The 22,667-nt window shown below is 43.8% G+C and overlaps 4 protein-coding genes across 8 annotated transcripts; 2 read left to right on the top strand and 2 right to left on the bottom strand.

Annotated features, from left to right (window-relative positions):
• The first annotated feature begins 9,180 nt into the window (after positions 1-9,180).
• LOC9636147 (probable myosin light chain kinase DDB_G0282429) lies at positions 9,181-10,938 on the top strand. Its single transcript, XM_002979786.2, has 3 exons — positions 9,181-10,089; positions 10,363-10,472; positions 10,893-10,938. Exons 1-3 carry the CDS (start codon positions 9,181-9,183, stop codon positions 10,936-10,938), a joined length of 1,065 nt encoding a protein of 354 aa, XP_002979832.2.
• Positions 10,939-12,029: 1,091 nt separating this feature from the next.
• Positions 12,030-14,988, bottom strand: LOC112349781 (pentatricopeptide repeat-containing protein At1g11290, chloroplastic-like). Its single transcript, XM_024684866.1, has 2 exons — positions 14,524-14,988; positions 12,030-14,459 (listed from the first exon to the last, which is right to left on the bottom strand). The coding sequence occupies exons 1-2, from the start codon at positions 14,855-14,857 to the stop codon at positions 12,322-12,324; spliced, it is 2,472 nt and encodes an 823-aa protein (XP_024540634.1). The 5' UTR covers positions 14,858-14,988; the 3' UTR covers positions 12,030-12,321.
• Positions 14,989-15,113: 125 nt separating this feature from the next.
• On the top strand, positions 15,114-17,115 carry LOC9636146 (fruit protein pKIWI502). Of its 5 annotated transcripts, none has more exons than XM_024684723.1 (8): positions 15,114-15,657; positions 15,920-16,019; positions 16,075-16,170; positions 16,254-16,334; positions 16,390-16,461; positions 16,690-16,729; positions 16,794-16,937; positions 17,009-17,115. In XM_024684723.1, the coding sequence occupies exons 1-5, from the start codon at positions 15,152-15,154 to the stop codon at positions 16,450-16,452; spliced, it is 846 nt and encodes a 281-aa protein (XP_024540491.1). In that variant the 5' UTR covers positions 15,114-15,151; the 3' UTR covers positions 16,453-16,461; positions 16,690-16,729; positions 16,794-16,937; positions 17,009-17,115. The 5 variants fall into 5 exon arrangements, with proteins under 5 accessions (XP_024540491.1, XP_024540489.1, XP_024540490.1 ...); XM_024684721.1 differs by having other exon boundaries at positions 16,794-16,941; XM_024684722.1 differs by having other exon boundaries at positions 16,794-16,946.
• Positions 17,116-17,874: 759 nt separating this feature from the next.
• LOC112349740 (pentatricopeptide repeat-containing protein At4g02750-like) lies at positions 17,875-21,562 on the bottom strand. The gene is made up of 2 exons (XM_024684695.1): positions 21,474-21,562; positions 17,875-18,877 (listed from the first exon to the last, which is right to left on the bottom strand). The coding sequence occupies exons 1-2, from the start codon at positions 21,560-21,562 to the stop codon at positions 17,875-17,877; spliced, it is 1,092 nt and encodes a 363-aa protein (XP_024540463.1).
• Between the last annotated feature and the right edge of the window lie 1,105 nt (positions 21,563-22,667).

Raw genomic sequence — 22,667 nt, 5'->3', positions numbered from 1 at the left:
CAAATAAACAAAAAATTGTAATTAACTTCAACTGTACTTCCACAACATGAGAGAGAGTATTATGAGCTTAGCACTAAACATACTTACATATATACCTAATAACATCACATCACATCTTTAGCTAATAGAAAGATTTATTATTATGCATTAAATCAAGATAATAGGATAAAGAAAGGGCCTTACAATAAAGTGATCACCCCTTTAGTTAGTTAGCTTAAGGTGTAAGGGATAAGATCCTAACATTAGTATTGGAGCCTAATTCAATTCTAATGGGGTAGGAATATTCTAAAGGAATATTCAATATGATGGATCTAGAGGGAGAACCAAGGTTTGATAAACCCTAAGAGAAGGACCATAATGACTAGAGGGTCATTTAAATACGATCGCGAATAATCATTCCCTGACAAAGGGAGGATTGTTAGATACTAAGTTAGGATAATAAGATAAAGAAAAAGCTTTGCAATTAAGTGATCACCCCGATTTTAGGGTGTAAGGAATAAAATCCTAACACTTATGTAAGTGTAAAAGCACCACTAACTATAAATAATCATTAGAATCTATCTCTAGTGATATTAAGAATGTAAATGCCAAAATGGTAGATTTGTCATACTGTTCAATGAGCTTTGAAGCTTTAAATATATTATTTTAATATTACTCATCACCTAGAGAGTTTTATAATTGATGTTAATACCCTTTCTTTAAACTTCTCTTCTTTCTTCACTCTTTTGTCATATAAATTTATATAAATTTATATATACATATAAATTGTCACTCTTTTATAAATTTGTTGCTTCAGCATTTATGGATGTTTTAGACGAGGATTCTATGGTATTAGCAGTTGCTTTACTTGATGTTCAATGTTCATAAAGTGTAATTTACCTTCTCTTAATTAAGTTCATGAGGTTTAAAAAATTTAATTATGAATCCAAAGGCATCACAATGGGTTTTAAAATGTTGCATCACTTGCTAATGATTAAGTTCTTTCACTTCAATAATGAAGTAACTACAACATGATCACCTTCTAATAATCTCCAAAAACCATGTAGATAGGTATGAAGTTTCTCGAAACCCCAAATTGATAAATCTCTTACTAGTAATTTAACTTTGCCAATTGTAATGTATAGTTAATATATGCAATAGGATAACACTGACTAGGCATATTCAGACTCTCTTGAACAATATCAAAAGCATCCATATACAAAATAAAAAGTCAAGTATAATCAAGATATGATAAAACTAGAGGAGTCATTAATATCTCTTTAAGATCCATAAAAGCCCACTCATATTTTATAGCTAAATGAAAGACAACATTGACAACTTCAACCATATTTGCAACGGTGTAGTGCAATAAAAAAAATGATCAATAAAACAACTAAGATACTGTACCTTGCAAAGAACTGTTGCATATCATACATACACTTTAGCGTAAGGAACTTTGAAATAACCACAAGTTTGTTATGATCAATTTGCAAACCCTCACAAGAAATATGGTTCCCAAAATAAATGGTGTCGTTAGACCCAAACACACAATTTGATCTCTTCAACTTTAGACCAACTTCTTATAATTGATCCAACACTTTACAAATATCACAGATGTGTTACTTTTATGTCCCTTCCAAGTGAATCAAGATATCATTGATGAAGTCAATAGTCAGTTCTAGCTTATTATAAAGAACCTCATCCATCATTTATTGAAATGTTGTTAAAGCATTATTTAAACCAAACGGCATCACTAAGAACTTATACAAACTAAATGTTATACAAAAAGTAATTTTTGGAATATCTTCCTCAGCGATCAACACTTGCTAGTACCTAGAAGCAAAATTTAACTTAATAAACTAATAATTTCTCCCCAAACAATCTAGGAGATTAGCAATGTGAAAAAGAGGGTACACATCCAAGGTTGTCACTTTATTTAACAAATGATAGTCAATGCAAAAATGAATACTCCCATCAGGCTTTGTCATAAGATAAGGTTCACATGCCCAAGGACTTTGCGACTTTTAAATAACACTTTTTTCCAACATCTCTTTGATGTTTGCATGTAAAATCTTGATCTCTTTTGGTGACTAAAAACAAATAAGAACCTTGATTAGATGAGCATCCCTAATGGGAATAAGATGACATGTTGCAATCTTAACCTCAAATGACAACTCAAATTCAAAGAGGTTAGCATACTCCTGTAAGAGACTAATTTTTCCATTCTACTTTAGTCACTTAACCACACCTCTGACCACTTGGAGAAGACTCATCTACAACCTCCTTAAGTCCAATTCAAGACTTGGGACTTGCTAGCCCCGAAAATGGCATCTATACCACTCATCATTTGCACTTGGTCCAAGTGCTTCACATGTCCGGTCCCAAGACCGACACTCCAAGGTACCACCAACATACCAGCCCGTTACGCTAAAGCTATGCCCATTCACCTTGGTACCACCGGTGGTCCAACACCACCTACATTGCAATCCCGTCTCTCAATGACTGGGCTATCCGTTCAGGAGTGACCATCCAAGATCCACTCCTTATCATCCTTAAGATGCCCATAGACAGGGGGAACTGCCTTCCCCAATATCCCTTTTACAATCCCCACCAAGTCCCTTTTCCATCCATAGCCGAGTTTGCCTACTCTGCCACTGGGACAAGGCCCACAAGCCTGACCACTAAGTCCCATTGTCCTCTAGGACTTTCTCACCATATGATTGTATCTTTGGTCACCACACTAGAGGACTGCTCCTCTTCCATTCTACAGTCTGGGACTTTGGGATAACATTTCGGTGTAAGCAACCAAAGAGAACGACTCGAGAGACGGTCCATAGGGTTCAAATATAGAGGGAAAGGGCCCATGAACAAGAGTGCACCCCCTTTTCCAATCGGTTAAGGGTCTTGGGATATTTAGGGTTAAGCGTCCTTGGGTTTGAATAGTACTAGGCTGGGTGACCTCCCGGGAAGTCCAAATCCAGGAGCTTACATTTGGTATTAGAGGGGGTCTCGGGTCCGACTCTGTTGGTTGGTTAGGGGAATCACATCACATGTTGATTGACATCTGGCTGGTCCAATTTGCTCCCGTTGGGCTCGACCCGAGGGGTAGGGTGTCAAGAGAGCGGCTCTCTCGGGAGAGCTGCGGCTCTCAGCTTCTGTTCACGAGGGCGTGAACTTGCAGGGAAGCGTGGTGGATTGTAAGCAACCAAAGAGAACGACTCGAGAGATGGTCCATAGGGTTTAAATATAGAGGGAAAGAGCCCATGAACAAGAGTGTACCCCCTTTTCCAATCGGTTAAGGGTCTTGGGATATTTGGGGTTAAGCATCCTTGGGTTTGAATAATACTGGGTTGGGTGACCTCCCGGGAAGTCCAAATCCAAGAGCTTCACAAGCCTTGTGGGTACTCTCCCTGCTTTTTGCCTTTGGGTGCTCTAGCCATGGGCTTAAAGTGAAGTTTCATTAAGCCATGCCAGGTATCCAAGTAGGTAGTGCCACCCACACTTGGACTAGGAGCATCAACCATTCGATCTCCCGAGGGAACTAAAGCCAGCTCTTGAACACTTCACCAAGCTACCCTGGTTGACAGTTCATATTCACTCTGGCCTTAGACCTCCCAGTGGTTATCCCATCACCCAACACCTGGATACAGCTTTCCTGGGCCAAACTGGCCTTTCCTAGCCAAACTGACTCAACTAGAGTCCTCCCCCTACTATACTTTTGGAGCTCACCAAACCCCCCAGGGTCTGGGAGACGAACACTTTGAGCTTTCACCCTCTCAGACTTGAACTTAGACTCGGACTTGGACTCAAACTTGGACTCAGACTTGGGCTTGGGCTCGGTCTCGGCCTCAGCCTCGGTCTCACTCTCGGTCCCGGTCTCGGTCTCGGTCTCGACTTCGGACTCCATCTCTGGTCCTTCTCAGACTCCATCTCAGATTCCATCTCAGGTCCATCTTGGACTCCATCTCGGACTCCATTTCGGACTCCATTTCGGGTCCATCTCGAACTCCATCTCAAACTCCATCTCAGACTCCATCTCGGGTCCATCTCAAACTTTATCTCGGGTCCATCTTGGACTCCATCTCGGACTCCATCTCGGTCCATCTCGGACTCCATTTCGGGTCCATCTCGAACTCCATCTTGGGTCCATCTCGGACTCCATCTTAGACTCCATCTCAGACTCCATCTCAGGTCCATCTCAGACTCCATCTCAGGTCCATCTTGGACTCCATCTCAAGTCCATCTTAGACTCCATCTCGGGTCCATCTCGGACTCCATCTCGGATCCATCTCAGACTCCGTCTCAGGTCCATCTCGGACTCCTCAAGTTGGAACTTTTAATCCAAACATGTTATGCTCGTTTGGCTTCCGCTTCGGCCACTACCACGTGGCACCCTTTTGGCTCCACTTTGGGGCTTAGGGATTTGTGTCTCACAACTCTTTCATAAGTCAATCATTGCAACACAAAGATCGTCAAAAGGATCAAAAAAGGGAATAAATGAACAAAACAAAAAGATAGGAGAAAGTAATAAAGAGACAAAAGTGATGGAAGTAAAGATAGAAGTAGAGAAATGAAAAATAACATAAGTAAAAGGACTAAAAAACATATAAAAAAATATAAGATAAGGGGGAAAAGTTTTAAAGTCACATTTGGCATAATTGCATCATAACCAATCCATACCAAGGATGAAGTCAAAAATTTGACTTGGCACCACTTGCAACAACTATAACTTAAGGTTTAAATCACTCATATGTACAATTAGATCCACCTAATCCCATACATATGCATATGTATATCCATTGCCATAAAAAATGAAAATTAGTTTTGCCACATGACGCAAATATAGATGGCAATGTGTGGCAATAAACTAAGCAATAGAGGATAAACTCAAGCATATATTAACCAACACAAAGAGAATAATAAAATATTTCTTTTTATAAAAACAAATTTAGAAAATAAGCATTAAATAAACTTGTGCCCTCCTAAAAAAATGATGGAAAGGTCACTAATTTATTCATGCAAAGATCCTTCACTATTTGTGTGACTCCTCATTTCCCAGAAGCATCTTAGTGTCTAAATCTTCTATTACAACAACACTAATAAGATATTGTTGATACCAAGATCTCCACCCAAAAAATAGAGGTCATCAATTTGGAAAATGTTGACAACATTGATAAGTGTAATTAATTTCATCATATGCCCAACAATAAACATCACAGCTATAACTACATCCTCGTCTTTGTCATTGAATTTCGACAGCAACAACATCCACCTCCATTGGAACATAATCATCTCTAATAGGAAGTGGAGCTAAAAGACGTGTAACGAAAAATAAAAAAGGCAATGTTTCATAACATTGTACCAAATGAAAAATATTATCAAAGGTGGCTAAAGCAAGTGTATACACAAGTTTTACAAGATTTTCATGAAGTGCTAGCCATAACATTCCCAACTTGATCCTCTTTGACATATTTAGCTCAGCATGAAGTAAAAAACAAACGTTAAATTGCATCACTAACTTAAATGCTTCTTGACGAAAATGATACAATCGTTAGAAAGCAATCTCAACAGTAGACTTACTCGAAAGATTTCCTGCAGCCAAGTTTTCTTTCAAGTCCTTTTGATCATAAGTATTGGTGCTCGCATTTATGTCCCTCCTTTTTATAGCCAACTCTTTTATTGATTTCCTCCAAATCTATTCAAGCCATGAAACTATAAAATAGTTGCTCACCTGGTAATATTCACAAAACGCTGCAAGATCGAAAAGAGCCTACTTGGAAAATCAAGTTCTCTGTCGCATGAGATTTGAATGGTGAGCTTTGTCCATAGTATTGGTGTTCCAGAGAAACAATTGCAGCTCCTAATCTTTTTGCTAGCACCTTGACACCGCAGGTAAGAAAAGTGATCCAATTCAGTCGAGAAAAATGCTTTTCTTACCGCTATAATCGTTTTGGATCCCTACACACGGTCCCTCACCACACATCTTGAGCATCGAAGTAGTCAGTAAACTCATAGTAACGGTGAGCAAAAGTTCCATCGTCCTGCAAAGATCGAGCACGTAAAAATCCAATCTCTTGAAGGAAAAAGAAAGAAAACTTCTCACTTGAGTCGCATAGTGATCCAGAGTCTGTGTGTACCAATGCACATCAGTCGTCAATAGCACATCGCTGTGATGCAACATCGCGTGGAATGAGATGCCGGCACAAGAAAATGCAGCCGAGACACCAAATCTTCTCCATTTTGGCCTGACTCTCAAAATTCCTGGATCCAGAGAGAAATCTCACGCTTCCAAATCTACTTTTACCTCAGCACATTCATGATCCCGCCATTCCCAAATGATAAACCCGCAACCAAACCCTAACGAATTCAGCTGAAATGAGGTCCTCAAGGCAAACGGTCCAACGCAACCGGAATTAAGGCCATTTCCATATAGCTCGTCCTAGAATAGCATTTAACCAGAGCATTAGTTGAAAGTTACCTGCAACTCTAGATATGATGCAACTTTGTTCAGCTGCTCTATCTCCATGAAGATGCTCCAAGCATCCTCTAGAAATACTGTACATCTAAAGAAATGAAAGGAACTAACTCAACTGTGCCTTGAGCTGCTTGGTCTCCTGCCTTAAGTCGACGACCAAGCATTTGATCGCAACTAGCATAACTAGTGTCCAGCTTTTTTTGTACACGTAGATGTGAAACTATGATCAAGAGTTTTGATCGTAACAATGAATGGAAAGAACAGGAGAGTAAGGATAAAATTAAAAATAGAAAGAATGTTAAATTACTTTTGAGCAAACAGTCAATCTAATAAATTGCTACGCATTGCATGTAGCAACGCTTGGTTTGCTTAATGGTAGTTTTATTATTACTTATTAATCTAATTGATCAAATAAAGTTTATAATTATAAACATGTTTGTAATTTATAAGCACAAGATTAATCTTATTGCATATCAATCATTAGATGATAGAATAAAAAAGAATATACTAGGAAGGGTTTTGGAAAGTTTATAAATTATAAACATGTTTATAAATTATAAATACCAAATTAATCTAAATGAATACCAACCGTTAGATGGTAGAATATCCTAGAATATCCAAGCATATTCTAGGTATATTCACTACCATCTATATGTTTGCTTAAGCAAACCAAAAACTATAACATATTTAGAATTTATAAACATTCTGAAACAATATATTGTTTAGGAAAAGTGGGGAAAATAAAAATGTGGGGTTAAAATACCAAATTTTTGGAGCACTGATTTATTATAAATAATAAAAGCAATGCAACGACAAACAATGTTTTTTTTCTTAGGAATTGCTGATAAACATTCCAATTCATCCTCAACCCTAAGAGGTAACAAAAGTGGCTCGTTCTTCTTCTGAAGTCTCATTTGCCCTGGACTAATTATCAGCTGGTGTAATACAGTCATCTGGGATAAGGTGAAGCTTGACGACTTGGTTCACGTTTGAGAAATTTTTTCTTTTATTAAGCACTACTTACTCTTGGCTTCTTTGCATGTAGATTGGACATAATGTTGTGATAGGATGCAACTGTATGATTTGTGGACAAGTTGGAATTGCTGGATCTTGCACATAAGTATGAGATCTTTCTCTTTTTCCTTCACTGCAGACTAGGTGAAGACTTCTACTGTAAATGCGGGAGCGTCGAGGTCGCCGAGCTTGTGTTTGAGAGCTCCATTGCGTCTCCCAACACTGTGGCATGGAATACTTTGATTGCAGGACATGGCGCTCGAGGAGATGCCATCGCTGCGTTCCAAGCATTTCGGAGCATGCGAGTAGGAAAAGATGCACTTGAGAAAAACCTTTGATGTATATTTGAGGAGTCGCGCCAAACAATCTTTGAAGGGGTGATCCCTGTTGGAGTCTTGAGAGCCTTGGTTTTGCGGCTACCAGCGAGTTTACACAGTTACCGAGCTCGAGAGCAAGCTTGGTGTTGTCAACAAGCTCTCGCCAAGCTCTCACACAAAGGTTTCGCAAAGCCACCATCGATTGCTGCCATTGTATCACAGGTAGCTCCACTTTTCGCTGTGATTCGGACCTGGAGAAAAGAAAGTGATGGAAAGATTGACATCAGGAAGCAGGACCTTTGAAGCGATTTCTATGTGGTCCGCAACACAAGCAGGGAAATCCCCACAGAACTCCCTTCCAGTCCCTGCCGGAGAATCTGTCCGTGGAAGAGCTTCCCGAGCTTCAAATCTCCCAGGTTCCTGCAAACTTGCGACAACGCAAGAAAGGTTTGAGAGTTTGGAGCAACTTCCAGGGCTGCATAGCATTCCAACGCAAGCTCGTCTTCGCCAATGTAAACAAACACATCCAAACAGGAAAGAGTTCCACGTCCACGAGACTATGTCGCGATCTAAGATTTTATCAAATACCCTGCGAGCGTCCATGATCAAGCTTCCACACTTGGCATACATATCAACCAGACTGCTGGATCTCTCTCCAGGCCAAGCTGCGAGATCCACGAGTGGATTTTCATTGCTTTCTCGAGAGATTCTACGTCTAAATCCCATTTTCTTCTCGGTGATTACGCTACAAGCCTTGATAGCGGCGAGACAAGCTAAACGATCGGGTTTAAATCCTTGTTCTTGCATGGAAGAGAAGAGAAGGAAAGCTTCGTCTCCATCTTGGCTCTCGTGAGCATAGCCTGTGATGATCGATGTCCAGGAAACGATGTCGTGCTGCTCCATCGAATCAAACACCCTGCGAGCATCTTCTAGACTTTCACACTTGCCATACAAGTCCACCATCGTGTTTGCCAAGTGGATGTCTCCTCGCCTCCAACTTGAAGCCGCAAGAGTTTGATGCGTGAGAGTGAATCGCCAAACCTCGTTCCAAGCTCTTGCTCTTCACAGCCAACGACGCATCAATCTCCTCTCGCGCAGCCAGACTAGAGCAAGTTTTGATAGCCGCGAGAAAACTCGAGCAATCTGGATTGATCATAGCAGCTTCCATCTGCGAGAAGAGCTCCAGAGCCAAATCTTCCTGCCGGTTTTGAGCGTATCCCAGAACCAATACCGTCCAGGAGACAACGTCGTGGTTCTCAATCCCGTCGCCGAGAGTCTCTCATGCTTCCACACTTGGCATTCCAGGAAATGTTCACTTGAACATGATACCTTTAAAATAAAAGATGCATAAACTAAAATTCTGCCTTTACAAACAAGCCCTAGAGCTCTTTCGAGATGGTTAAGCGCGAGCGCGAGCACAGCTTGGAGAACTATGTGCCCAAGAAACCTAGGCAAGGGATGGAGTACCACACGGTCCTGGATGAAAATCTCTGTGACGAATACCCAGCGCTGGTAGAGAAATATAGACTAGAGAAGTCGATTGGGGGTGGAGGGCAAGCAACGGTGTACAAGGCATTCCGAAGGAGTGATGGAAAGGTTTTTGCGATCAAGACAGTTCATGGGCCCGATGGGCTGTTTGAAGCTCGAGTGATGGCTATGCTAGAGGTGTCACTCAAGGGTTTGGGTGAACAGGGGCTCGTCCACTTCGAGCACATCATACGAGAAGAGCCCAATCAGTACGGGGAGGTGTACCACCTTGTTCTTGAGCTGTGCAATTGCAGCCTTCAGGACCGGATCAAGTACAAGGGGCAGCTTGATGAGGAAGAATCTGCAAAGATCGTCATAGCTCTCGCCAAGACGCTAAAGAGGGTTCATGACAACGAGATCATCCACTGCGACCTGAAGCCCGCGAATGTTTTGCTGAAGTACCCGCGGCCTGGGAAGTTCTATGTCCCAAAGGTGTCCGACTTTGGGATGGCTTGCTGGATGGATGATCCGTGGAACGAGCGTGGGGCTGGGACGTGGGATTATATGTCCCCCGAAGCGATGCTCGATGGGCGCTATATCACAGCCAGCGATGTGTGGGGCTTAGGGATGCTGCTTTACACTTGCCTCACGGCAGCTTGTCCGTTCCCAAATATGGATGTGGAGGTGGTATTTAAGAATGCACGCAAGAGAGATCGAAGTTTAAGGAATCTCCATCACAATTCTATGGATTGGGATAGCATTCCATCCCTTTCTGCAAGGCAGCTTATCCAAGGCATGACGGAATTGGATCCCGGAAGGAGGCTTACTTTGGAAAAGGTCCTCGAACATGAGTGGATAAAGAAATATTTATAAAAATAATGTTGCTCTTATATAAGGACCATGTAAATCTTATATAATGCAAGCTAAAGTTTGAATTTGAAAAAATCAAAAAGATTGCTCTGTCGATTCTACAGATTCTTTTTTCTGGCATAGATGATGGTCCACCGTTGACAACTGCTCTGTGGCATCGTGCCGGCCCACTTCCATTGAAAAGGAGAGAGCTCTTTATTTCTTCTTGTTTCATCTTGGCAATAGGTGTTGTAAGCCCAGAGCAGTGTCGCAGATGAAGCAGGGGCTGCTCCAGACGCTTCGATCCAGCAAAGTCTGCGAGGATTTTGGAGCACCACCAGCTTGCTGCTCCGGATCGCAACTGCAGTTCCGTGCGTCGCGTTTCTCGTCCGTTCCAAGGAGAGGAAGAAGATCGCCTCGATTGATATCGTTGCCAGATGCTCTTATAAAAATTGTAATATAGTTTATGATACTGATCCCAAAACCATATATAAAAAGTATATATGGGGTGATGTAGCCAACAAGGTCGAAATCTAGGAGATATCGAGCTCGACTTCTGGCATTCCCCTCACAATATAAACCTAATTAATCAGTAGTTCCATCACAATCAGAATGATCACCGAAGGATCATCAGCTTAAGCCATGGGAGAATGAAAAAGAATGTCATTTATGTAAGAAACACTGTTTAATAATTAGAAACAGCCACCATCCACCATCAGAATTTTCACGAAGCCTGCCGATCACAGTAGCGACCGGGTGTAAAAACAGACCTTTATTTGTTGGTGTTTCAGCAAAGAGAAAGGGAAAGGACGAGCAGAGAGAAAGGGAAAGGAGTGAGAGAAGGGACATTGCAGCAAACTCCAATTCCTTGGTCTCATGTTAGAAGATTCTAGTCGATGACACTGTGACCTCACCCGGTTTCTACACACCTTGGTTCTCTCACCTTTTACTCTGTTTCTGTTCTTAGTTCACAGTTATTGTCATGTGACAATAACTGTCACATGAAATTCGTTCGAAAACCGTGTGGGAAAACATGGCGGCCCTCCTGCCAAGATCTAGGCTGAGACTCAGCTACAATGCGGGGAAGCTTGGCCTTAAACCTTCTCTTGGAGAACTGCTAGATTGCCACAAAATTTTCTCAGAGATGTTACCAACAGTCCAGGATGAACTACTATTCACATCACTGATTATTTCTGCTCGAGAATGAGTTTTTCTGTTTCAAGTGTCATTGTTCCTCAGGAAGAAAGGTGATCAGTCAATGCAGCAAATCGTTTTGTGTCTGCTTGGAAGCTTTTTGCTGTTCGAACTCACTCCACATTGGCAACTGTGGAAGGGTGAAACTAGGAGATGTAAACAGACATTAATCACAAAATACCTGCAAATGCTTGAGCATCCTTTTATCGCTTTTCCTGACATATAGAAGTATGCATGCCTTCCATGGTCAGAAATGTAAACGCGGCTTAAGTCTTAAGAAGCAGTTCACACCAAGGACACAAGAAACTTTTTTTCGTGCTCAATGAAACTATGCCCAGTTTTTTGGTTTTTTGCTGGTAAATAAAAAGCCCTGGTTAATAAACAACGAGCACAAGATCTGGATTGGACTTTGGAAATCAACAATCGGCTGCAAGAGTTCGGCTGCAAGTGGCACGAAGCACACGCGATCCAGAACATCCAAGGCCTAAACTAATGCAATATGAACTTAAAGCATAGCGTGGGGAAATTCTCATGACTCGGAGCGGTGGCAAAAGGGACTCTTTTGTATTTGGCAGAAAGCCTGCGCAAGAAAGTGAGTAGTGACAAGACGAGAAAAAAGTACATAATACCTTTAGAAAGTGGAGTCTGCAAACACTCCGGCAAAGATCTCTCTCGATCGAGCATCTTTACTTCCAAGATTTTTGGAAGTTCTATAGCTCGGGCTAGACTGTGTAGGCTTCGAGGTCTGGGTTTTCCTTTAAGAAAACAGCATCTGTAACATGACATCCTAGGAAGAATAATCTAAACAATACCAGGCTTCTTTCCAGAGACCGATCTTAAGGTTCGTGTATCGTTTCCAGTCTTCAGTCTACACATTTCCTTGAATCCGACTAGGAGACCTATCAAGTCAAGAGGAGATCTTAAACGATGGAGCATAGATAGAGTTGGAGAGAATATCAGCATTGCAAAAGATCTAGCAAGAACCCTAAATCCAACGGCATAAATTCAAAGAGCTCCGATAAGATCTTAGCTCTCATAAACATGAGCCATCAACAAGTACGCTGACGATTTCACCCTCACATCCATTCCAACCAACGCATCAAATGCTTCACTTCCAACTCTCGTGTTCTTCCACTTCCTACAAGCGCTCAAGATCGTCATCCAGGTCACGACACCCGCATGGAAGGGCATCGATCTCACAATCTCCAGCGCCTCCTCCAGATGGTTTGCTCGCCCCAGCATATCAATCACGCAGTGATAGTGCTCTCGCCCAGGATCAATTCCATACTTCTCTCTCATCGATCCAAACAATCGTTTCCCTCGCTCCACAAGCCCGGCATGGCTACATGCGGCTAGCACACACAGCAGGGTCACACCTCCCGGCCTCACGCCAGAGTCCACCATCGCCTGGAACGTCACAAACACGAACTTCACGTCACCTTGGCGGCCATAGCCGGACACTAGAGCCGTCCATGCAACCACGTCCCGTGCGGCAACCACGGAACCATCAAAGACACGCTGAGCGTCGGCCATGGTAGCACACTTCCCATAGAAGTCGATCAAACCGGTGACCACGATGGTATCGCCCTCCAGTCCATGCCGGCAAATCTCGCCATGGAGACGTCGCCCAGCTTTGCTCGAGGCGATGGATCCGCACGCCTTGAGCGCCGCCGCGAGCGTCCACGAGTCGGGCTCCACTCCCTCGTCGACCATCGCGAAGAACACCGCCAGGGAGCTCTCGCCATCGCCATTCTCGGCATAGCCGGAGACGAGCCCCGTCCATGACACTACATCGTGGCTCTCCATTTGATCGAAGGCCCTGTGCGAATCCTCCATGCTTCCAGCTCGCGAGTACATATCGATCAGGCTGCTCGCCACTAAAAGATCTCGATCACACCCGGCTTCCGTAGCTCGAGCATGAACAGCCATGCCTTTCTCCAGGCTCTCGATCTTCACAGCTCTTCCATCGAAGTCCCTGGCTTCTTCTCGGGATGCCAAGTGATTGCAAGCCTTCACAGCAGCAAGGTAGCTCAAGCTATTCGCCACAACGCCCGGTTCTTCCCTGTGCATGGCCGCGAGTAGCTCGAGCGCCATAGCCTCGCCATCATTCTCGGCATAGCCCAGCATGATCGCGTTGTACGAGACCACGTCCCGTGTAAGCATCGCATCGAAAACTCGCCGGGAATCCACCATAGTTCCACACTTCGCATACATGTCGATCAAAGTGTTCCCCACGAAAACGTCCCTGGAATCGCAGCCACCGTTCGCAGCTGCGAGGCGATGGATCGCCATTCCAGTGGCAAGAGCGCGAAACTTTATCGCATTCCCGCCTTGCTCCTCCTCGGCAAGGCTGCTGCAAGCCTTGATCACTGCCACGAAAGTCCGAGCGTTTGCATGGTATCCCTGGCGAACCATGCGAAAGAAGAGCTTCACCGCCACCTCGTTTTCGCCATTGTCACCATAGCCGAGTATTAAAGCCGTCCACGAGACAACGTCGTGGCTAGAGAAGCGCTCGAAGATCCTCCTCGCGTCCTCCATGCTCCCACACTTTGCATACAAATCCACAAGCCCGCAAACCACGAAAGCATCCGACTCGAATCCACTCTTGCGAGCTTCGCGATGAACAGCCATGCCGGTCTCAAGAGCTCTCAAGGCTCTCGCGCTAGATGATCCTTCCTTCGACGCCATAGCCAGGCTCGAGCAAGCCTTCACCGCGGCAACGAAAGTCCGAGCGTCCCGCGGGCAATTCTCGCGTTCCATCACCTGGAAGAGCTCGAGCGCAGCTTGGCCATCGCCACTCTCGGCATAGCCCAGCATGAGCGACGTCCAGGCCACCATATTCCTCCTCTCCATCCTTTCGAAAACGCGCCGAGCGTCGTCCATGCTGCCACACTTGGCATACATATCGACGAGGCAGCTCTCCACGAAAATGGATCCACACCTCCTCTCCAGCGCCTGCGAGTGGATCGCCATTCCAATCTCCAGCGATCTCATCTTGGAAGTCGAGCATACTTCGCTACCTCTTGGAACTTCTTCTTCCTTCTCAGCCGTGGCAATGCTAGAGCATGCCTTCGCCGCAGCGACAAAAGTTCTCGAGTTTGGAGCGCAGCCCTCGTCGCGCATCGGCGAGAAGAGGGCGAGCGCCGCGAATCCATCGCCGTTCTCTGCGTAACCGAGCATGAGCGCATTCCACGAGACAATGTCATGGCTGGGCATGGCGTCAAATACCTCTCGCGCTTCGCCCATGAGGCCGCAGTTGGAGTACATGTCCACCAGGCTGCTGCCCACGAAGAGATCGCCAGCCACTCCACTGGCTATGGCGTCGGAGTGGAGCTCCCGCCCCCTCTTGGCATCCCTGGCCTTGCTTGCCTCCTTGAGCGCCGCCAAGAGTGTGGCGATTCCCTTCGTCGATTTCTTTGCCACTTTCCAGCTCCTGCTGGTGGTGGTGGTGGTCGAAACGCCATCGCTGTGGAGCATCGAAGAAAGAATCTCTTAGGAGCCAGAGCCACTTTTTCAATGTAAGTGAATGCAAAGTCAACCATGTCAACGCAAAAGTCAACATGGGATAATGAAAATGCCCAAGCTGGGCATTTGGAAGCTAGAAGAACGTTCTATTTTCATGAAAGAATATTGTCAGGAAAAAATATATTACTGTATATCTGCGCACAAGATATGCTTCTTTACTTTACACAAGTGTTTGATTCTATGCCCAAAGAAGATCTCCAAGATTGAGGATCCGTACTTGTTGCAAATGCCCAACAAGGGCATTTTTAAAGGCCTCCCAAAATTTGGGAATTTAGGGTTCCTGGCAATGGCGGTATTGCGAGCGCCGCAGGTACTTGCCCTAGGAAATCCCATGGCGATAGCAGCGGCGACGGCGGCGGCGCCGAGCTTGCGTTTCGCCAAAAGGTACTGCTCGACGCTGTCCAAGAAATCATCCTCCGCGCGGGTGAGATTCGTCGTGAGGGCGCAATGGAAGCAGGAAGTGCTGTGGACGTCGGCGCCGCTGGTCGAGATTGCTCCAGCGGCGGAACAACTCTTCCACATCGTGCTCGACATTGGCCGGAATCCCGAGCTCCAGAAGGGGCATTCCAAGCCGGGGCAATTCGTCCAGATGAAAAAGGAGGAGCACAAGCCGGGATTCTTCGCCATCGCTTCCCCGCCTTCCACCGCCGCCAAGGGATTCTTGGAGTTCCTTGTCAAGGACGTGGAGGGCACTACCTCGGCTGTGCTGTGCGATCTGGCCAAGGGAGATAAGGTGGATTTAAGCCAAGTGATGGGCAAAGGTTTCGACATCGACCAGCTCTACCCTCCAGAGAAGTTCCAGACTGTGCTGTTCTTCGCGACTGGCTCTGGTATCAGGTAACGTGATTTCTTCTTCTTTTTTCTTCCGTTTCCATTCTTTTTTTTCTTTTTTTCTTTTGTTCTTGCTCTTCGCTATCTCTTGGGATGGTAGACATGTTTTTCCACTCGTATCTTTTTTTGTTCGTACGTAGGCATCTTTCCACTCTCTTGTTCTTTCATTTCTTGGAGTTTGCGTAGACATGATGTTTCCTTCTTTCCACTCGTTTTTTCGCTATCTTTTGGGATGGTTTACGTATGGTTCCTTTTTTTTTCAGGACAGTCCGATTCGATCACTTATAGAGGCCGGAATTGACGCGAACAGGAGGAGCGATGTGAGGCTTTACTATGGAGCCAGGAGTCTTGAGAGGATGGCATATCGGGTACTCTTCTTTTGTTTCTCTTTCGGTTGTCGATTCTCACTTATTTCTACTATAGGACAAGTTCAAAGAGTGGGAGGCAAGCGGCGTGAGCATAATTCCCGTGCTCTCGCAGCCTGATGGGAGCTGGATGGGCGAATCAGGATATGTCCAGGTTTATGGTCACTGTTGTAGACATGATTCATTGTTTTCTCTTTTACTCCATCTCTCATTTAGCTTCGCTTTATTGTGCCACAGGCAGCCTTTTCGAAGAACATAAGTATTCCAGATTCCTCTCAAGTTGTTACTTTTCTTTGTGGCCACAAGGGCATGGTCAAGGTAGAGATTTTTTGTTTCCCTTTGCCCTACCTTCACTGTGATGTTTTTATTGCAGGATGTGACTGATCTACTTTCGGCCGAAGGGGTTCCACAAGAGAAGATCATCTTAAACTTCTAAGCTCTCAATGTAAGTTCACTTTACTTTTTTTCCTTCTAGTGGTTCGGTCCTATGATGCATAATTTAGTAATCTCACTGCGCTGCCCGTTGACGTTGCACGTCGTTGCTCCCGGTCTTGCAACCGGTTGGAGCAGTGCTCGTGTAACTAGAATACGGACCAGTCATATGAGGAATTGGCGTGGCTGAAGGACATGTTTTTGATTCACGATTCCCTGGTTGACTTCTCTCTCTTTGCAGATACAGAGTTCTTAACTGGAGCGAGACAATTCATTACCTGGTATGACAAGGGTATGACAAGTTTTTCCATTTCTTTTATGCTAAACTCTTCTTTTCTTTGGCAGACAAGGTAGCAGCACGAAATAAGACTCGAAAGCTTTGTACTATAGTTCTCCGACGTGTTTTGTAAGTCACTGTGACGAATCAAACCACAGCGGCTTGATAAAAATCTTTGGTGGTGCATCCAAATCGGAGTCTTGGTGGCACTTGTCGGTGGGGTAGTTTTGTATATATCTTTTTTTCTCTGTCTCACATTTACCTCGTCCATCTTTCTTCACAGGAGGATAGTGATCCGGTTTGGGCCCCCACGCGTCAAAAATCGTGTCCCTTTACTCGTTTTCCCGGACTCTATAAAAATATCCACTGGAGAGTGTCATCGACAGTTTACCCTCGGCTCTTCTTCTCGGTTCATCTTCTCTTTGTCTGCTCACATTTCTTTTTTTCCTGTATGGATTTCTTCAAGAAGCAGGCAGGATCCTTTCTCAGCGGAGAGAAGGAGAGCGAGAAGCCAAAGACGGAAGAAGCAGGCCATGGACCAAGCACGGAGGAGCCAAAGAAGAGCAGCACGGGGGAGGCAAAGAAGACCAGCGGCGAAGTTCCAAGCTACTCGGAGCTTATGGGCAGTGCCAACGTTCTTCTAGACGCCGCGAAGCAGCAAATGGGAGGAGCAGGAGCTAAGAAGGAAGGTGGTGGTGGGGGTATGGACACTGCCAAGCTCGCCGACGCTGCCGAGGACATTCTCCAGGGCGCCTCACACTATGGCAAGCTCGAAGGCACGCCGTTTGGGAACTACGTAAAGAAGGCCGAGGATTATCTCCACACTTATCAGTCGAGAGAGGCCGACGTTGCTCCAGAGAAGAAAGAGGCCGCGGCGGGAGAGCTCAAGGCCGCGGCCGAGGATCTCAAGGGGAAAAGCAGCGTCCAAGACAAGGCTGTGGATGCTGTCCAGGAGAGAGTCGAGGCGGCCAGTGCTCCGAAGAGCGAAGAGACAGCCCTTTGAAAGGACCAAGGAGGAAGATCTTTGTTTCTACCAATTGTCTAGTCTAGATCTCGAGATGGGCGATTGCGTCATAGCTCAATTGCTCGATCTCTGGAAGTTCCTGGACGAAATCTAATTTGTTTGGCTCTAGAACAGTGTCAGGCAGCTCAATTGCTCGATCCCTGGAACGAATGGCATGTTGTCGAGGAGATCCCGGGCGAAATCGAAGTTCCCAGCTCGAGCCCGGATCGCCCACCCAAAGTGGAGCTTCTCCGGCTGGATCGAGTAATCGCTGCGCATCGACACAAGGTAGCTCCAGCTGGAATCCACGTCCCCGGTGTGGCCAAACGCCCCCAAAAGGAGACGGCATCCGGGGCCACACCTTGCAAATTCGCGGCCCCGGCGTCCTGGCCGCTGGTTCCGTGCGCCGCGAGCATCGTGTTCCAGGGCACGACGCGATCTGGGACTGCGTGTGGCATTGGCATTGTCGTGAAGAAGGAAATCGCTTTCTCCAGATGCCTAATCTGGGCATATGCGCTGAACATCAAAATCCAAGACACTGTATCTCTTACCGGCATCAAATCGAAAATCCACTTCGTTTTCTCGATTGTGCTGCTCAATGCGTGAGCAGCTAACATAGAATTCCACGTGATTATGCTGCATTCTCGCATAGATTGGAAAATTGTGCTAGCCTCTGCCAAGAACCCTAAATGGGCATATGCTGCGAGCATGGCAGTTGATAAAACAACGTCCTTCTGGGGTGACGAATCAAACACTGTTCTTGCGTGTTCTATCTGGCCGCTCGATCCATACGCAGTGAGCATGGCAGTGTAGGACACAATATCATGATGGCTCATCGAATCGAACATGGAAATCGCCATTTCCAGATGCCCATTCTCGGCATATGTTGTGAGCATCGCATTCCATGGAACGATGTTCTTCTCGGGAATTAGGTCGAAGAAATCTTTGGTTTGATCAATAGGGCTAGATTTCGCGAGCGCAGAGAGCATTGCATTGTAGGAGACGAGATCTCTGCACAGCATCAAGGCAAAGAGCTCAATCGCAAGGGCATGGCACTCATTTTGGGCATAGGTTATGAACATTGCGTTGTAGAGGAGGAGGTTCTTGGCTGGAGTTTGATTGAAGAGGCTCTTGGCAGATTTCACCTGGCTGTCATGCGAGTAGGCAGTGATCATCAGATTCCAAGACGCAAAGCTCTAATCGAAGAAATTCTTGGTGTTGTGGATGTTCCCACTTTACTCTTACAACTCTTTGTTTCTCATAAGCATCTCAATATTTAGACTTTCTATTGTAACAACACTAATAGGATGTTGTTGATATTAAAGTTTCCACCCAGGAAATGGAGGTCACCACTTTTGAAAATATTAACAATACTCATAAATGTAACCACTTTTATCATATGCCCAACAATAAACATCACAGCTATAATTACGTCTTCGTCCTTGTTCTTGAACTTAGGTGGCAATAACATCCACCTCCATTAGAACATGACTATCTTTTATAAGAAATGGAACTAAAGGATATACAATGAGAAGTGGAAAAAATAACATTTCATAACATTATGCCAAGTGAAGAGTATTATCTAGGGTGGCTAGAGCAAGTGTATACATAAATTTTACAAGATCTTTATGAAGTGTTGGCCACAACATTTAATTTGATCCTCTCTGACATATTTGGTATGAAGCAAAAAACAAACATCAAATTACATCATTAACTTAGACAGCCTTTGACAAAAATGATGCAATTGTTGGAAGGCATCATCATAATTGTTGGCATGTCCAAATGCATAAAGACATTTAGGAGAATGCTCTAATCCTCATGAGTAACTGCACTTAAACCACTATACCACTATAACACTGTCCTTTAAACACATGTGGGAAATTCATGCAAACACTGAGCATTATCCCAAAAATAATATATGCTATAAAATGATCAAACTAATAGTACACATCATCTCTAGGACTCCCACAAAAGAACTCCAACCGGACGCAAGGATTGGTGAGGAGTTCTATCACATGCTGTGAATGTTGCCATTAATTGAGTTTGATTATTCAATTATAATCACATAATATCAAGTAATTGCACCAACTACTGCTCCAAAGTTAAAAGAGAAAGCTCTGCCATAAAGATGAATATAAAGGAAAAGCAACAAAGAAGAAATTGGAAAAGCTAGAAAGAAAAGAAAATTTAAACTATATAAAAGTTAGATCAAACTAAAATACTAAATCCAAACACTTCATAGGGATAATTAAAACTACACTTCACCTCCACCATGCATAAAATATAAAAATGGAAAACAGAAATATGTATATCAATTAGCCCAAAACCCTAGTTTATATATAGAAATGAATATTAAAACTAATCTAATAATTATCAAAATCCCACGACTCTAATATTAGTATATGGCATCGTAATTGTACACTTGAACCTCACAAATGCAATTTACTGCCTCTAATAATTATGTAAAATGGTTTGAGGGATATTTTATTGTGTTTTTATATAAAATAGTAAAAATCAGTTACGCATTGCAGAGATAGAAAAGGTGTCTTTAATGGGTCTAACAAAAATTAAACTAAATAAAGGGAGAGAACCACCACAAGTGGTCTAATAAGTCTCTAAGTTGGGGAGATTATTCTCCTTAGAGGAGGGAAAAGGCATGGTGAGCTTTCAGTCATAGCAATGTTTGGTTTGCTCAATAGTAATGTTATTCTTACTTATTAATCCAATTAATCAAATAAAAATTTATAATTATAAATATGTTTATAATTTATAAACACAATATAAATTTTATTGCATATCAACCATTAGATGGTAAAATAAAAACGAATATACTAGAAAGTGCTTAAGAAGTTTTATAAATTATAAACAATGAATAACAACTTTTAAATGGTAGAATATCCTCATATTCTAGACTTACAGATTTGCTTAAGCAAACCAAAAATCAATAGTAAAAATTAAATGCTAAAAAGGTATGGGAATGCTACAATAATGCTCCACAAAACTTAGCTAGTGATAGTGAGTGTCCAAGTCCATTGAGTTCAAGCCATCCATGCTGAGCTCCATCCCTGTTATCATGTTTAAAGTCCTTTGGGACTCCACAGCCCTAAAAATCACATAGAGAGAGGTGCTTTGTTCTCTTCCCTCTCTCCTCTTCTTCCTTCCAATCTTTTGCATGATTTCTTAGTCTTTCCTCCTCAACTTACCACACTCTCCATCATGTTCTCACCCAAAAACTTTTGTTCACCACTTCGAAAGTTAGGGAGAGTTTGGATGCAGCCTAGGCAACAGAGGTCCCAGTGCCATCCTCAGAGCCACAAGGAAGAGTGCCCCTCAGCCATCGTCTTGATTAAACGAAATCCATGGGTTTACTCCGATACTCTGCAGACAGCCTCACACATCAACTCCATGAGCGCAGTTTTGACATTTTGTCACATATGCGGGCTCTGCAATTGCAGATTTGAGACGACATAGCTTATGATGGCTCTCTTACCATTAAGCGAAGAAGTTTGCTTGGAGGTATGACACCAAGGATCTTGGGAACCGTTTATAAACAAAATCTTATCTCGAATGATACATCAGGGATCTTGAGTTTACTGACTACTTCGATGCTCAAGATGTGATGCAACGTCGCGTGGAATGAGATGCCGGCGCAAGAAAATGCAGCCGAGACACCAAATCTTCTCCATTTCGGCCTGACTCTCAAAATTCCTGGATCCAGAGGGAAATCTCGCGCTTCCAAATCTACTTTTCATTCATGATCACGCAACCAAACCCTAACGAATTCAGCTGAAATGAGGTCCGCAAACGGTCCAACTCAACCGGAATTAAGGCCATTTCCGCATCTAGCCAGAGCATTAGTCGAAATCCGCAACTCTAGATATGATGCAACCTTGTTCGGCTGCTCTATCTCCACGAAGACGCTCCGAGCATCCTCTAGAAATACTGTACATCTGAAGAAATGAAAGAAACTAACTCAACTGTGCCTTGAGCTGCTTGGTCTCCTGCCTCAAGTCGACGACCAAGCATTTCCTCGCAAGTAGCGTCCAGCTTTTTTTGTACACGTAGATGTGAAACTATGACCAAGAGTTTTGATCGTAACAATGAACAGGAGAGTAAAGATAAAATTAAAAATAGAAAAGATAATTGATCATACAAATTACTTTTGAGCAAACCGTCAATCTAGCGAACTATAACATATTTAGAATTTATAAACATTCTGAAACAATATCTTGTTTAGGAAAAGTGGGAAAAATAAAAGTGTGGGGTTAAAATACAAAATTTTCGGAGCACTGATTTATTATAAATAATAAACAATGTTTTTTTCTTAGGAATTGCTGATAAAGATTGGAAGCAGTGAGTGCCAATTCATCCTCGACCCTGAGAGGTAACAAAAGTGGCTCGTTCTTCTTCTGAAGTCTCATTTGCCCTGGACTAATCATCAGCTGGTGTGATACAGTCATCTGGGATAAGGTGAAGCTTGACGACTTGGTTCACGTTTGAGAAATTTTTTCTTTTATTAAGCACTGCTTACTCTTGGCTTCTTTGCATGTAGATTGGACATAATGTTGTGATAGGATGCAACTGTATGATTTGTGGACAAGTTGGAATTGCTAGATCTTGCACATAGGTATGAGATCTTTCTCTTTTTCCTTCACTGCAGACTAGGTGATATGTAGTCTCGACTTCTACTGTAAATGCGGGAGCGTCGAGGTCGCCGAGCTTGTGTTTGAGAGCTCCATTGCGTCTCCCAACACTTTGGCATGGAATACTTTGATTGCAGGACATGGCGCTCGAGGAGACGCCATCGCTGGGTTCCAAGCATTTCGGAGCATGCGAGTAGGAAAAGATGCACTTGAGAAAAAACTTTGATGTATATTTGAGGATTCGCGCCAAACAATCTTTGAAGGCGTGATCCCTGTTGGAGTTTTGAGAGCCTTGG

This window comes from Selaginella moellendorffii, unplaced genomic scaffold (genome assembly GCF_000143415.4).
Source record: "Selaginella moellendorffii unplaced genomic scaffold, v1.0 SELMOscaffold_42, whole genome shotgun sequence".
Classification (NCBI taxonomy): domain Eukaryota; kingdom Viridiplantae; phylum Streptophyta; class Lycopodiopsida; order Selaginellales; family Selaginellaceae; genus Selaginella; species Selaginella moellendorffii.
Note: the sequence above shows the minus strand (reverse complement) of the source record. Positions and strands in the feature narration are given on the sequence as shown.

Excerpts from the sequence above, each read along its gene's own strand:
- LOC9636146 (XM_024684723.1), top strand. The coding sequence starts at position 15,152 with ATGGCGATAGCAGCGGCGACGGCGGCGGCGCCGAGCTTGCGTTTCGCC. Across the intron at positions 15,658-15,919 it reads GCGACTGGCTCTGGTATCAG|TCCGATTCGATCACTTATAG; the intron begins GTAACGTGATTT and ends TTTTCAGGACAG. Across the intron at positions 16,020-16,074 it reads TTGAGAGGATGGCATATCGG|GACAAGTTCAAAGAGTGGGA; the intron begins GTACTCTTCTTT and ends TTTCTACTATAG.
- LOC112349781 (XM_024684866.1), bottom strand. The coding sequence starts at position 14,857 with ATGTTGACTTTTGCGTTGACATGGTTGACTTTGCATTCACTTACATTG. Across the intron at positions 14,460-14,523 it reads TCATGGGCGAAGCGCGAGAG|AGAACGGCGATGGATTCGCG; the intron begins GTATTTGACGCC and ends TCGGTTACGCAG.
- LOC112349740 (XM_024684695.1), bottom strand. The coding sequence starts at position 21,562 with ATGGCCTTAATTCCGGTTGAGTTGGACCGTTTGCGGACCTCATTTCAG. Across the intron at positions 18,878-21,473 it reads TGCGTGATCATGAATGAAAA|CCAGGTGAAATCTGCCAAGA; the intron begins GTAGATTTGGAA and ends CTCGCATGACAG.
- LOC9636147 (XM_002979786.2), top strand. The coding sequence starts at position 9,181 with ATGGTTAAGCGCGAGCGCGAGCACAGCTTGGAGAACTATGTGCCCAAG. Across the intron at positions 10,090-10,362 it reads GGAGGCTTACTTTGGAAAAG|AGCAGTGTCGCAGATGAAGC; the intron begins GTCCTCGAACAT and ends TTGTAAGCCCAG. Across the intron at positions 10,473-10,892 it reads CGGATCGCAACTGCAGTTCC|CAAAGAGAAAGGGAAAGGAC; the intron begins GTGCGTCGCGTT and ends TTGGTGTTTCAG.